A 14,038-nucleotide genomic window follows, 5' to 3' on the forward strand; every position below is an offset into this window, starting at 1 on the left:
GTGTCTCAAAAAAAAAAAAAAAAAAATCTTTTGTCTGCTAATCCACCATCTTCATCTACTCAGAATCAGCCTCCATTCCTGTTCTTATTTCTTGAGAATGGGCCCTGTTTCCTTGTACGTTGTTTTCTGGATGTTGTGAATGATACATTGTAGAGTCTCTGGATTATGTTATGTCTCTACAAAGAAGACTGATTTTCTTAATTTTTTTTTTTCTTTTTCTGAGATGGAGACTTGCTCTGTTGCCCAGGCTGGAGTACAGTGGTGCAATCTCGGCTCATTGCAAGCTCCGCCTCTCGGGTTCAAGCTATTCTTCTGCCTCAGCCTCCCAAGTAGCTAGGGCTACAGACACACGCCACCATGCGCAGCTAATTTTTGTATTTTTAGTAGAGACAGGGTTTCACCATATTGGCCAGGCTGATCTCGAACTCCTGACCTCGTGATCCGCCCGCCTCAGCCTCCCAAAGTGCTGGGGTTACAGGTGTGGGCCACCATGCCTGGCCTGATTTTTTTTTTAATTTTAAGCAGGCAGTCGTATTGGCTGAACCTGTATTGAGGCTTCCTTAGCGTACTCTCATACATAGTTCTTAAAAATACTGCTTTCTTTTCATGCCTTCTTTCCCCAGCACTCCTAGTGCAGTGCTTTACATATGTAGTCTGTGCAGTGCTTTACATATGTAGTCTGTGCAATGTTAGAACTTTGGATTATTGAGGTTTACACATAGTATGAATATTTGTAGAACAAATAAGTGTATACTGCACTTAGTAGCATGGCAAGCTTTGTGTAGGATGTACTTATCCCATTTTTTTAAGAGTGAGTTGGATTCTTCAAGTATTTTTAGTTTTCATCTTTGTGGTTAGTATATTAAAGCCTGAGGAATTCTTTCTCTTTTTTAGGTGCTTTGTACCGTTACATTTGATTCATTAGAATCCAGTATTAAGTCAGATCAAGTTATAACAGCTATAAAGTAAGTTATGTTTTTACGATGTTTGTTATGTTTTATGATATCCTAGTATATAATTAAAGCTTACGTGGTATATTATTAATTATTGTTACTTTGTTAACCGTGTTTTTGTAATTCATTTTTCTGATTACATCATCATGATTTCAAAGGATTTTGTGTGTGTGCTAGATTGTCTTCTAAATTACTGATTTGGAACAAATGTTAGTAAAGCATTTAATTCTTTAATGTGAGTACATTTAGTTCGTTCTCTGTCTCTAGAATGATTTCTTAGGACAGACTTCCTTGGTAATCTTGAATGGATTGGTTTTTCTATTTGAAACAAGAGAGCAAATAAATACACAAAAGCCCCCATTGCTGAAAATGATCTGGAGGCTGTTAATGAAAAACCTTGTTAATGAAAAGCCTTGTTGAATCCCGTTGTGATTTTGTGTTCAGAAATACTTGGCTGTCCTCCTCTACCCCTAAAAAGTCAACAGTAAAATCATGCTGATAAATTTTGATGATAAGAATCTGTATTGTAGGCTGGGCGAGGTGGCTCATGCCTGTAATCCCAGCACTTTGGGAGGCTGAGATGGGCGGATCACGAGGTCAAGAGATGGAGACTATCCTAGCTAACACGGTGAAACCCCATCTCTACTAAAAATGCAAAAATTAACCGGGCGTGATGGTGGGCACCTGTAGTCCCAGCTACTCAGGAGGCTGAGGCAGGAGAATGGCGTGAACCCGGGAAGTGGAGCTTGCAGTGAGCTGAGATCGCGCCACTGCACTCCAGCCTGGGCGACAGAGCAAGACTCTGTCTCAAAAAAAAAAAAAAAAAATCTGTACTGCAGTCCTCACCAGCATTATTGCATAGAGTCTTGACACTCATAGCCAGTTCTTTATTTTCCTCAGTGCGTAGTAGGGCTACTTCCTGTTCCTGGTTAAGGGTCTCAGAAGACCACACGGCCTGGCCTCCCTTTGCCTGCTGCCCAACTGATGGGGATAATTCCCAGTATCTTCAGGATAGCCGCTGTACTTGTTTTCCATGTATCTGATAGGATTGACAGTGCAGCTGTGTGTGTGAAGGTGGAATGCAGAACACTGGGCTTGGTCAGGGTACCTCCATATATTCCAGTCTTAGGTCTATAACCTGTGTAAATAAAGGGGCACACATGGTCACTCAGATTTCTATTTCTTGTAAAATGAACTGGGCCAATGACCTGCTATAATCCTCTCTAGCTCCCAAAATCTGTGATTCCTTTAGTCCTCTGAAGGAGTTTGGTTTTTAGATTTCTTTCTCCAAAGCTACAGTTTATGATCATGCAGATTCTGCCCCATCCCAGGACTTTTTCTTCATTTCACATATTGACTGGGAGAAGCATTGTAGCTCTGAGATTTAACTAAGGTGAGTATAGCATTTAGGATTCTTTCAGTAGTTATTAATGCTTAAAAATACATCTATTGTCTTGCCTTAGTATTCAAATCTGGACATTTAAGGACTTATATTTAAGGCAAAATTGGTTTCCTAAATCTGTACAATTCATTCATGAGCCCCAGAAGAAAATATCACGTCACAATCATCCTTCTAATTAATTCTTTGGTTTTCAGTTTCAGTCTGATTTTTCATTAACACCTAGTTGTTTTGTAAAATCCCCTTAAATCTGTTTTAGTTGTGTTTTGAAATAAATATGTTTTTTCCCTATGATGTTTTTAATATTATGCCTTTTATTTGTAGTGGGATAAAAGATAAAAATTTCATGCTGCACTATGAGGTAAGGTGAATTTTTTTCCCCAAAATTTTATTTTATTAATTTTTATGAGACAAGGTCTCACTCTGTTGCCCAGGCTGGAGTGGAATGGTGCAGTCTCAGCTCACCGCAACCTCTCCCTCCCAGGCTCAAGACATCCTCCCGCCTCAGCATCCCAAGTAGCTGGGATTACAGGCTTGTGCAACCACAATTGGCTAATTTTTCTATTTTTTTCTAGAGATGGGGTTTTGCCATGTTGCTCAGGCTAGAACATTTTATTTTTAAAAACTTCCAGGATACAGTAAAGTTGAAAGAACTTTACAGTGACTATCCATATATCCACTATCTGGGTTTTACCAATAATATTTTAGTTTTCTAGTTTTATCATATATCTATTAAGGTCAGTTTGGGGCTACTATTTTATTGCTTATAGAAGGCATGGCAAGCTTTGTGTAGAATGATAAATAGAGATGTAGTATTTTTAGAGAGTACTTTAGCACTCTCTACTAAAGTACTAAAGTCTCTAAAGTACTACTTTAGAGAGATAAGACATAAATACTTTAGAGAGATAAATAGTACTTTTCTAATCAACAACTTCCTGTTCTAAGTCATTAAGTCATGCATAAAATCTAAAGAAAGTATAGCAGACAATATCGTTGTAGGTAAAAAAAAAAAAAAAAAAAAAAAAAAAGTCATGCCTGTATACATGTGTGTCAAACAAAAGTAGAGTTTTTTAAATACCTCAAGTGACAAATCACCTTATTCGCTCATTGAAATGTTCATATTTATACTCAGTTGATTGGTGGTGAAAGATGAGACATTTAATATTAAGTTACTTTATATGAGATGATTCTAGATAATTGAGTTTGTGATTGACTTTATTCACAACAAATCCTAAGGGACTAGACCTAATATAAAGTACTTTTAATTTTATTATTTGAAGAATATACATGGAGAGCAGGGCATGGTAGCTCATACCTATAATCCCAGCACTTTGGGAGGCTGAGGATGGAGGATTGCTGAGCCCAGAAATTCAAGACCAGCTTGGGCAACATGGTGAGATCCTGTCTCTACAAAAAAATGTAAAAATTAGCCAAGCATGGTGGCATCTGCCTATAGTCCCAGCTACCCGGGAGGCTGAGATGGGAGGATTGTTGGAGCCCAAGAGGTTGAGAATGCAGCAAGCCATTATCACCCCGCTCCACTTCAGCCTGGGCAACAGAGTGAGACCCTGTCTCAGATAATAAAAATAAAAGGAATACAACATGAGAGACTTACGTAAAGTAGCAAGTCATTTCGCTTTTGTGTAACCCTTGGTGGCTGCCCAGAATCCCAGCATTTCACTTTTGCTGATTCTGCTGTAATCAATAGAGAACATTTTTCATAGAAAGTATATGCTACAGAATACCCATAAACATCGAGATTCATACAGGTCTTGAATCCCTTATAAATATCTCGTTCTGGATATACCCTGGTGCTACAGAAGCCAGAGAGGAATTGTAATTGAGTAAAGCAGGTTTTTTGTCATGAGCTGGAGAGCATGTGGCAGTCTTAAAAGGGCAGCTGTGCAAAATGGAGGTCTAGCTGATTATTAGGTAAGGGGGTTGGGGAGGGAGCTGGAGAAGGATATGGGCCATTATTGCCATATTTTATTTTTTTAAATCTCTTTATTATAAAATAAAGCATAGGTGCTGAAAACTGTATGAAACAAAGGATGGCTTAATAAGTTTTTATAAGGCAAATACCCTTGTAACCACCATCCAAGTCAGGAAATTTAACATTTCCAGCTACCTCAAAAGCCCCTCCATGTTTTTCATCCCAATCTCAATACCCTTCGTCTCCTAAAAGTAGGTAATTACTCAAGTTTTATAGTAATCATCTTGGATTTCCTGGCTCCATTTTTAGATACTATAGTTTAGTCTTGTTTTTTTTCTTTAAAATGTTTGATATTTCCTTTTCAGTTTTAGTTTGTTTGAGACGGAGTCTCACTGTGTCACCCAGGCTGGAGTACAGTGGCACCATCTTGGCTCACTGCAACCTCCATCTCCCGGCCTTAAGTGATCCTCCTGCCTCAGCCCCCTAAGTAGCTGGACTATAGGCACCACCACACAACCCGCTAATTTGTAGATTTTTTGCAAAATGGGGTTTTGCCATGTTGCCCAGGCTGGTCTCAAACTCCTGGGCTCAAGCAGTCTGCCTGCCTCAGCTGGGATTATAGACATAAGCCACCATGCCTGGCCTGATATTTCTTTAAGTCTTTTTAAATCTATACATTTCTCCTCCATTACATTCTTTTCTTACAGTCTATCTGTTGAAGCCCCATAACCATTTGACTTATAGTCTCCCAGATTGGGGGTTGCTGATTGCTCACTCGTGGTGCAATTCAACGTGTTCCTCTGCCCTCTCTATTTCCTGCAAATTGACTGCTAGATCCAGAAGTTTAATCAGATTACTGCTCCATCCACTGCTTTTAAGAGCAGTGGCTCACGCCTATAATCCCAGCACTTTGGGAGGCCGAGGCGGGCGGATCACCTGAGGTCGGGAGTTCAAAACCAGCCTGACCAACATGGTGAAACCCCGTCTGTACTAGAAATAAAAAATTAGCCGGGCATGGTGGTGCATGCCTATAATCCCAGCTACTTGGGAGACTGAGGCAGGAGAATCGCTTGAACCCGGAAGCAGAGGTTGCAGTGAGCTGAGATCGCACCGTTGCACGCCAGCCTGGGCAGCAAGAGCAGAACTCCGTCTCAAAAAAAAAAAAAAAAAAAAAAAAAAATTATTGTTAAACTGGAATTATAGATATTTGGGGAAATTTTTTTTTTTTTTTTTTTTAATTTAAACGGAGTCTCTGTTGCACAGGCTGGAGGGCAGTGGCGCAGTGTCGGCTCCCTGCAACCTCTACCTCCTGGGTTCAAGCAATTCTTGTGCCTCAGCCTCCTGAGTAGCTGGGATTACAGGCATGCGCCACCACGCCCGGCTAATTTTTGTATTTTTAGTAGATAGAGGGTCTCACCATGTTGGCCAGGCTAGCCCCAAACTCCTGAGCTCAAGTGAGCTGCCTGCCTTGGCCTCCCAAAGTGCTGGAATTACAGGCATGAGCCACTGCACCCGACCTGAAACTACAGATTTTTATCGGAAGTCTTCCTATTGTCAAATGATCACAACTAATTCATATTTCTTCAAGATAACATATACATTAAATAAAACAGTTTGCAACCACTGTCTAAAATAAAACTCTTACAGAAAAGAGCTGTTTCCTCCATACATTTTTGTCATTACGTTTTGCTTGAGAAATACTTCAAAATATGCAACTTTCCCATTCATGTATTTTGTTTCATATCTGAAAAAGGTAGTGGAGAGAGATAACTCTAAAAAGTATCAGTGTAAATTAAATTTCAATTTAGTGAAATAAATGTGGGCTTTGCTATGGGTAAAAAAATCTGATTCTTCAATGTGTACTTTTTAAATATGTACATATTTTTTCTTATTACAAAAATATAACATTTTGTTATTGTTAATAATTTAAATGTAATGGAAGTTTATGGTGTAAATCTCCATACCCCTCCAGTTCCCACATCCTAATCCATTTACATACTTGTAATGGCTACTTTTAGCAATTTGGTATGTATGTTAAATGTATATCGTACATTTTCTGTATATTTATGAATGTACTTTTTTAAAAAACAAAAATGAGATTCTACTGTTCTGTAAGTTCTATTATTTTGGTAATATAACTTGGACATCTATCTATGTCAATTGTATATGTGTGTGTGTTTTTTTTAAGTTTCCTCCTTATGCAACTAATGAAATTGGCAAAGTTACTGGTTTAAATAGAAGAGAACTTGGGCATGGTAAGTACAGATCTGTAAACTTATACAGTATTCTTACAGAGACTTAATACATTTTTTTACTTACTGTTTTCTATTCTAATTTAGGTGCTCTTGCTGAGAAAGCTTTGTATCCTGTTATTCCCAAAGATTTTCCTTTCACCATAAGAGTTACATCTGAAGTCCTAGAGTCAAATGGTACAGTATTGAAATACTTCTTTCATAGTAGAAAAGACCATATTCCCTATTCTATTATTAAGTTTTCAAATGTAGTGTTACATTTTGTGTATTACTACAGAACCCAAGTATATTGCAAGAGAAAAATGTATTGAGTTAATCATATACTTGTCTTAATCTCTGTTCTTAGCTAATGAGTTGTTTTGAAAGCAATATAAAACAAATGCTTTTCTTTATCTGTTACAGTAGATCCAGTTTGGCTTGTTTCTTTATTTTTACAAACAAACCACAGAACAAGGTTATCAGAGAGGAGAAGGGCCAAAATAGAGTGATCATTAGGCAGGGGATACCTGTCACATATCCACATGAATAATAACTGGACATCACAGAGGGAGTCTAGGCAAGAGGTCACATTTAAATAAAAAATTCGTCCATGGGTCAAGGTACGGTGCAGTCATTAAAGGCAGAAAGGTCATGGAGTTCTTAAAGGTGTAACAGACATAAATCAGATAGTCACAGATTTTGAGAGAAAAATACCAAAGTAAACTCAGAATTTAAACTAAAGACTTTGTGGTTCTCTACTGGGTGTGACTAAACTAATGGGCTTATGCGAGTGAGAGAGCCAAAGCCCTATATCTTTAACTACTTCTGATAAGCAAGAAAAAAGATATGCCCTAGGAAGTCTATTAGAATATCTGTAGCAATACTGTGCAATAGAACTTTATGTGATGGGCTGGGTGTGGTGGCTCACACCTGTAATCCCAGCACTGTGGGAGGCCGAGGCGGGCGGATCACAAGGTTCCGAGGGTCTAACATGGTGAAACCCTGTCTCTACTAAAAATACAAAAAATTAGCTGGGTGTGGTGACAAGCTGAGACTCCATCTCAAAAAATAATAATAAAATAAAACTTTTTGTGATGATAGAAATCCTCTTTCTCTGTGCTATCTAGTTGAAGAATTAAATTTATTTTAATTGATTAAACTTTAAGTCACCACTTATGGCTAATGGCTACCATATTGGATCATGCAGCCCCATAGTTTATAGCTTAAAAGAACTTGCCTTAGGTGCTTTTAAAAAAAAGAGACTATTGAATATTTGTATTGTAATGGAATATTTATAAGGAAATAACCACTAGTAATACTTTGCTACATTTAAAAAAATCAGTATAATATAAAGCAGGTATTTTTTTTTCTATAGGGTCATCTTCTATGGCATCTGCATGTGGCGGAAGTTTAGCATTAATGGATTCAGGTAAAAGAATTATGTCTCAGAACTGCTGATATTGCTCATGCCTGTAATCCCAACACTTTGGGAGGCCAAGGCAGGAGGCTCACTTGAGGCCAGGAGTTGAAGACCAGCCTTGGCAACATAGCAAGACCCCATCTCTACAAAAAAGATTAAAAAAAAACATGCTAACCTTTTATACACACCTGTTAGTATAAAATATAAGATTTCTTTAAATTTGGGTTTTAGTAAAACTCAAAGTCAGATTACAGATGACCAAATCAAGCCAGAGCAAGATGGTTGAAAAGTAGAGCTTCAGATATCCAGATATCTGCTGGAATTCTTATTTTTAGCTAAAAGCAGTACACTGAAAAATTTTTATTTGCATTGGTGACCTAGTAAACTTTATTTCCTTCCAAAAGGTAGAGAGCTCCAGAATTGATTCCAATCACCAAGGAAGTTTTGCTTAGTAAGTACTATTAGGACTTAAGAGAAAGCAACTGTATTCTTTCAGTCAATTTATACAAGCCAAGAGAACAAAGCCACTCAGGCATGTACACACAATTTTAGGAAGGCGGACTACAAATGGTTCGTTATAATCCCCAGGTCTGAAACGCCAAAAAGGAACGCATTATGCTTGGAGGTTTTTTTTTTTTTTTTTTTTTTTTGCCTTCTGAGACAGAGTCTCGCTCTGTTGCCCAGGCTGGAATGCAGTGGTGCAATCTTTGCTCACTGCAACCTCTGCCTCCTGGGTTCAAGTGATTCTTCTGAGTAGCTGGGATTACAGGCATGTGCTACCACGCTTGGCTAATTTTCATATTTTTAGTAGAGATGGGGTTTCACCATATTGGCCAGGCTGGTCTCGAACTCCTGACCTCGTGATCCACCCACCTTGCCCTCCCAAAGTGCTGGGATTACAGGCGTGAGCCACAGCGCCTGGCTGCTAGGAGATTCTTAAAACCAGTTCGTGCCAAACTGTCGTCAATGCTGCTATTCAAGAAGAAAGAGAAGGAACCTAAAGACACTAAAGAGGCCACAGGAGTTCTCTGATAAGTTCATACATTTACAGTACTGGCATGAAAGATAGAACGGAGGGCCGTAACAGAGGATAAAATGAAAACATGGTGTGAATATATAGTAATATTATCTAGAAAAATTAAAAACAGGCCAAAGCAAAAAATGCTAAAGGCACTTTTCTAATTTATTCAATAAAGGAAAACATAATCTGATGTTTAAGGTAGCTGGTAAAATACTGCTGCTACTCTTTTCATCTTCAGTCTTTCACTCTACAAATCTTTACTTTGTGGCACCTATGTGCCAAGCACTGATCTAAGTTCTTAGGACATGGTGATGAACAAAACAGTCTTCGTCTTCATGGCACTTGTGTTTCCATTCCAAATCTCATATTGGAAAACACTGAACAAATCTTGAAAAAGGTAAACTGAAAAATAAAAGATGACATCATAGGAGAGTCTTTACCTGCCATTTTTATATGAATTCAGATCTTTTGGTCTAGACAAAAACTCATCCTCGATTATGATGAGAACTTCAGGATTAGATTACTGAAGTATGATGGCAGGCATTGAGAAATCATGGAGACTGGTATCCCAAGGACAGAAAACGTTATTATTGGAAGAGAAGAAAAGTATTTTCTATAAAGTATAACACAATGAACTTGATTGTGACCCTCAACAAGACTCTTAAGTTATAAAAAGAATGGTTTGTAAGTAGTTTAGAAAGGAAATGGGCCAGGCACGGTGGCTCATGCCTGTAATCCCAGCACTTTGGGAGCCTGAGGCAGGTGGATCACTTGAGGTCAGGAGTTTGAGGCCCACCTGGCCAACATAGTGAAACCCTGTCTCTACTAAAAATACAAGAATTAGCTGGGTGTGGTGGCCCACGCCTATAATCCCAGCTACTTGGGAGGCTGAGTCAAGAGAATCACTTGAACCCAGGAGGCAGAGGGTGCAGTGAGCTGAGATGATGCCCCTGCACTCCAACCTGGGTGACAGAGTGACTCTGTCTCAAAAAAAAAGAAAGAAAGAAAGAAAGAAAGGAAACGGACTACAGAAAGAAGCCAGAAGAGACTTCTCCAAAACAAGTCATGCCATAGTTATTTAATTCACTTTCTGTTTTGAAGAAATTACTGGATTTGCAGTAGAGGGTATTGCTGTTGGTGTGATGTATCTGTAATTCAGCTTTATGGTTTATGATATCTTTATGATACCTTGTGTAAATGATGCAGAAATATAGACTAGATAATAGGTGCACCATTCATACTGGCTAAGGGATGAGCAAAGGGACTGCTTAATGTGATCAGCAGGTCAGAGGAGGATCTCAGGTTGAAGACTTGAGGATGCTTGTTTCAGCCGTGTCTCTTTCAATGTTGACTTGACTGAGAACACTGGCCTGCCAATAAAAAGGATACTGATTAAAAGGAATGAGTGACTGATTTGTTAAATGACAAAATTGAGCAGGATAAAAAAATATAGAGCTTAATAGTTTAAAAATTAAATGTGAAGCGATAAAGCCAAAAACCTCAAAAAAGTTAAATTTGATAAGAATGAATGTCAAGTCCTGTGGGATGGGCCAATACAGGGTATACAGTTCAATTCAAATATGATTTTGAATTGCTTGAAAAGGGCTTGCCCTGCTCTAAGTCAGGCACTGTCCTATGCCCTGGGCCCGGGGATACAAATTGTACCCAGGTTTTGAAAAAGCTTAAAGGTTTGAAAACAAACAAAAAGATACTAATAGATCGAAGAGGTAATAATACAAATATGTATGAGGCATACAGGGTGATTGATGAACTAGGCTGAGCATAATTGGCTTAGAGAGACTACTACATTTCATTTGATTTTAAAGGCTGAGTAGTTGTTGACTGGGCATATCAGGAGCAGGGCCTGTATTTCACATGAAGGGACCAGCATGTGCAAAGTTAAGAAGTTATGAAACAGTGTAGTGTGTTTCAGGAATGCCCTCGAAAGAGGTGTTAAGGTAATAAAGTAGAATCATATGTTGAAGGTCATTGTTATGCTAAGGAGTTTGAACTTAAAGCCAGCATTTTTCCAATTAAGTATTCCATGGAATAGTGTTCCACAGGACATTGATTATTGTATACCATGAAAAAGTTTATCCTGTTCTAAAGTAAGTTTCAGCAGGCTTAAGCAGTTTTATTTAATGTGGGTTAAATAGACTTTAATAAGCTAATTCTAATACTGACTCTCTAGGAATAGGACATGTAATATTTTTCCAAATTTATTTGACCTCAGAATATGTACAAACATTTCCTGAAAGTAGTCAGTGAGGAACTTGAAGGATTTTATGGAAAACAGTGGCATGATTTGAATCTGCTTTTGTTTTTTCCAAATAGTTTTTCCCAGCTTAAGTGATGAATAGCCCTGGGGAATGAGATGGCAGAGACTAAGAAGTAAAGAGAGAAACTAAAATCTGGGAAGCCAGACAGGGAGCTTGTTGCCGGGTCAAGAAATGATATGGACTCAGACTAAAAAGTAGCAATAGGTATTTTAATATTTAGGGTAAAGGACAGCTTTCTAAAAAATTAAACAGATCTTTGTGACTTGATGGGATATAGGAAATGAGGAAAGAAATGTTGATTCTGGCGTGAGTGTCTTAGTTGCTTTAAACCAAAGAATGCAGGAGGTAAACGATTTTTTGATAGTGATTCAATTTTGAACAGATATGTATTTCTTTCATCATCATCATCATTATTATTATTATTATTTATAGAGATGAGGTCTCACTATGTATTATTATTATTATTATTTATAGAGATGAGGTCTCACTATGTTGCCCAGGCAGTTCTCAAATTCCTGAGTTCAAGTGATCTTCCCATCTCGGCCTACCAAAGCGTTCAGATTACAAGCGTGAGCCACTGGGCCTGGCTCAATTTTGAATATATATTTAAGGTGCTTTGGGTACATTTAGCTGGAGATGTCTGACAAGCAGTTTACTAATACAGGTCCAGGGTTTGGCACAGAGAGCTGGACAGAAGGGATAGATTTTTAAGTCATCGACATTATAGATGGTGGTTAAAACCATAAGTATAGATGAGGTTGCTTAGATAAAATGAAATGAGATACACACTCCTTTACACCAAAGTAAATTCCAAGTGATCAAAACTTAAACATTTTTAAACAAATGAAAGATGGTAGGTTTTATCAAAATCTTGGAGAAGAAAAGCTCTGCTAAGCAAAACCCAGGAACCATGATTACATAAATTAAAATTCTACACGGAAAACTAATGACCATAAGCAAAGTCAACTAACTAGGAAATAAAATATTTTATATTTATATGTTATTAAACGTAATATTTTATCTTTACATTTTAATAAAGATCTGTCCATATTGAAAAAAGATCAATAATAAAAAGACTGGCAACCAAGTAGAAAAATGTTGAAGGTCATGAACAGTTCTCAAAATAAGACATAAATAGGTTTATGAACATGAAATAGTTTTCAACCTCAGTCATAGAAAACGAGTCAGATTTAAAATAACCATTTTTTACCCTTTAAATTGAGAAAAATCAAAAGATTTGACAAGAATTAATAAGAATATAGAGTAGCATGTACCTTCTTATACCACTGGAAAAAGTTTAAAATGCTATGTCTTTAGAAGGCAGTTTGACAGTGTAACAAACGTAAATGCACATACCTTTTGACTCAGCAATCGCACTTCTGTGTGTGACTTATAAAACATATAGGGAGTACTATGCAACTATTCAAAGGAATAAAGTAGAGCTTTGTGTGGTGGTATGTGTCACTATCCAAGACATGTTATTAAGTGAAAAAGGCAAGGTGCAAAACAGTAAATGCATAGGGTCTGCCACCATGAGTAAAGAAAACAAAAGATTATATTTACATTTATACTTGTGTACAGAAATTTTCTAGGAGGATACACTAATGTTAGCTGCCATGGGAGGGGGAGTAAACTGAGGGGTTCAAACTGGAAGAATTTACCAAATAGATGCTTACTTTCCAACAAAAAGAAAATAAGACACCTGAAGCCAAAAAGCAGAGCAATGGATAATTTAAAAGTTATAAAGTTTGCTATTGTTAGAGAAGTTTTTGCTGGATATAGTACTTGTTTACGTTGTTTTAGGGAACTTTATTATATGTTCAAAAACAAATGAAGTAGTCAAATGACCTCTTAAGACTTTTCCAACTCAGCTTCGGTGATTGTCAGTTTAGATAACAATATCCATTTACATTAAAAATAAATGTCTGGACCGGGCACAGAGGCTCACGTCTGTAATCCCAGCACTTTGGGAGGCCGAGGCGGGCGGATCACAAGGTCAGGAGATTGAGACCATCCTGGTTAACACGATGAAACCCTGTCTCTACTAAAAATACGAAAAAATTAGCCAGGCATGGTGGTGGGCGCCTGTAGTCCCAGCTAGTCAGGAGGCTGAGGCAGCAGAATGGCGTGAACCCGGGAGGCAGAGCTTGCAGTGAGCTGAGATGGCGCCACTGCACCCCAGCCTGGGCAACAGAGCCAGACTCTGTCTCAAAAAATAAATAAATAAATAAATAAATAAATAAAATGTCTGCTGGGCGCGGTGGCTCACACTTGTAATCCCAGCACTTTGGGAAGCCGAGGCTGGCAGATCACCTGAGGTCAGGAGTTCAAGACCAACAGGGCCAACATGGTTGAAACCCCATCTCTACTAAAAATACAAGCAAATTAGGCAGGCATGTTGGCGGGCGCCTGTAATCCCAGCTACTCGGGAGGCTGAGGTGGGAGGATCGCTTGAACCCGGGAGGCAGAGGCTGCAGTGAGCCATGATCATGCCACTGCACTCCAGTCTGGGCAACAGAGCGAGACTCCCTCTCGGAAAAAAAAAAAAAAAATTGATAGATAAATATATGTTTTAAGCTCATGTACACATTAGCCACAGAAGTTCTTTTTCCTAATTATAGGGGTTCCAATTTCATCTGCTGTCGCAGGCGTAGCAATAGGATTGGTCACCAAAACTGATCCTGAGAAGGGTGAAATAGAAGATTATCGTTTGCTGACAGATATTCTGGCAAGTATATTCCCGGTTTCAAATACTTAATGAAGACTAAAAAATAAATAAATAAAAATTAAAAGATAAAAACA

At 38.2% G+C, this 14,038-nt stretch overlaps 1 protein-coding gene across 3 annotated transcripts in view; it reads left to right on the forward strand.

Moving 5' to 3' along the window:
* The window catches only part of PNPT1 (polyribonucleotide nucleotidyltransferase 1), a 59,120-nt gene that overhangs the window by 32,530 nt on the left and 12,552 nt on the right, over positions 1 to 14,038 (forward strand). For all 3 annotated transcript variants that reach the window (XM_005575822.5, XM_005575823.5, XM_005575824.5), the window contains exons 14-19: positions 895 to 965; positions 2,677 to 2,713; positions 6,474 to 6,540; positions 6,625 to 6,714; positions 7,892 to 7,945; positions 13,858 to 13,964. In XM_005575822.5, coding sequence (XP_005575879.1) covers positions 895 to 965; positions 2,677 to 2,713; positions 6,474 to 6,540; positions 6,625 to 6,714; positions 7,892 to 7,945; positions 13,858 to 13,964 — 426 coding nt within the window. The remainder of the gene's footprint in view (positions 1 to 894; positions 966 to 2,676; positions 2,714 to 6,473; positions 6,541 to 6,624; positions 6,715 to 7,891; positions 7,946 to 13,857; positions 13,965 to 14,038) is intronic.

Source organism: Macaca fascicularis, chromosome 13 (assembly GCF_037993035.2).
Source record: "Macaca fascicularis isolate 582-1 chromosome 13, T2T-MFA8v1.1".
Taxonomy (NCBI): domain Eukaryota; kingdom Metazoa; phylum Chordata; class Mammalia; order Primates; family Cercopithecidae; genus Macaca; species Macaca fascicularis.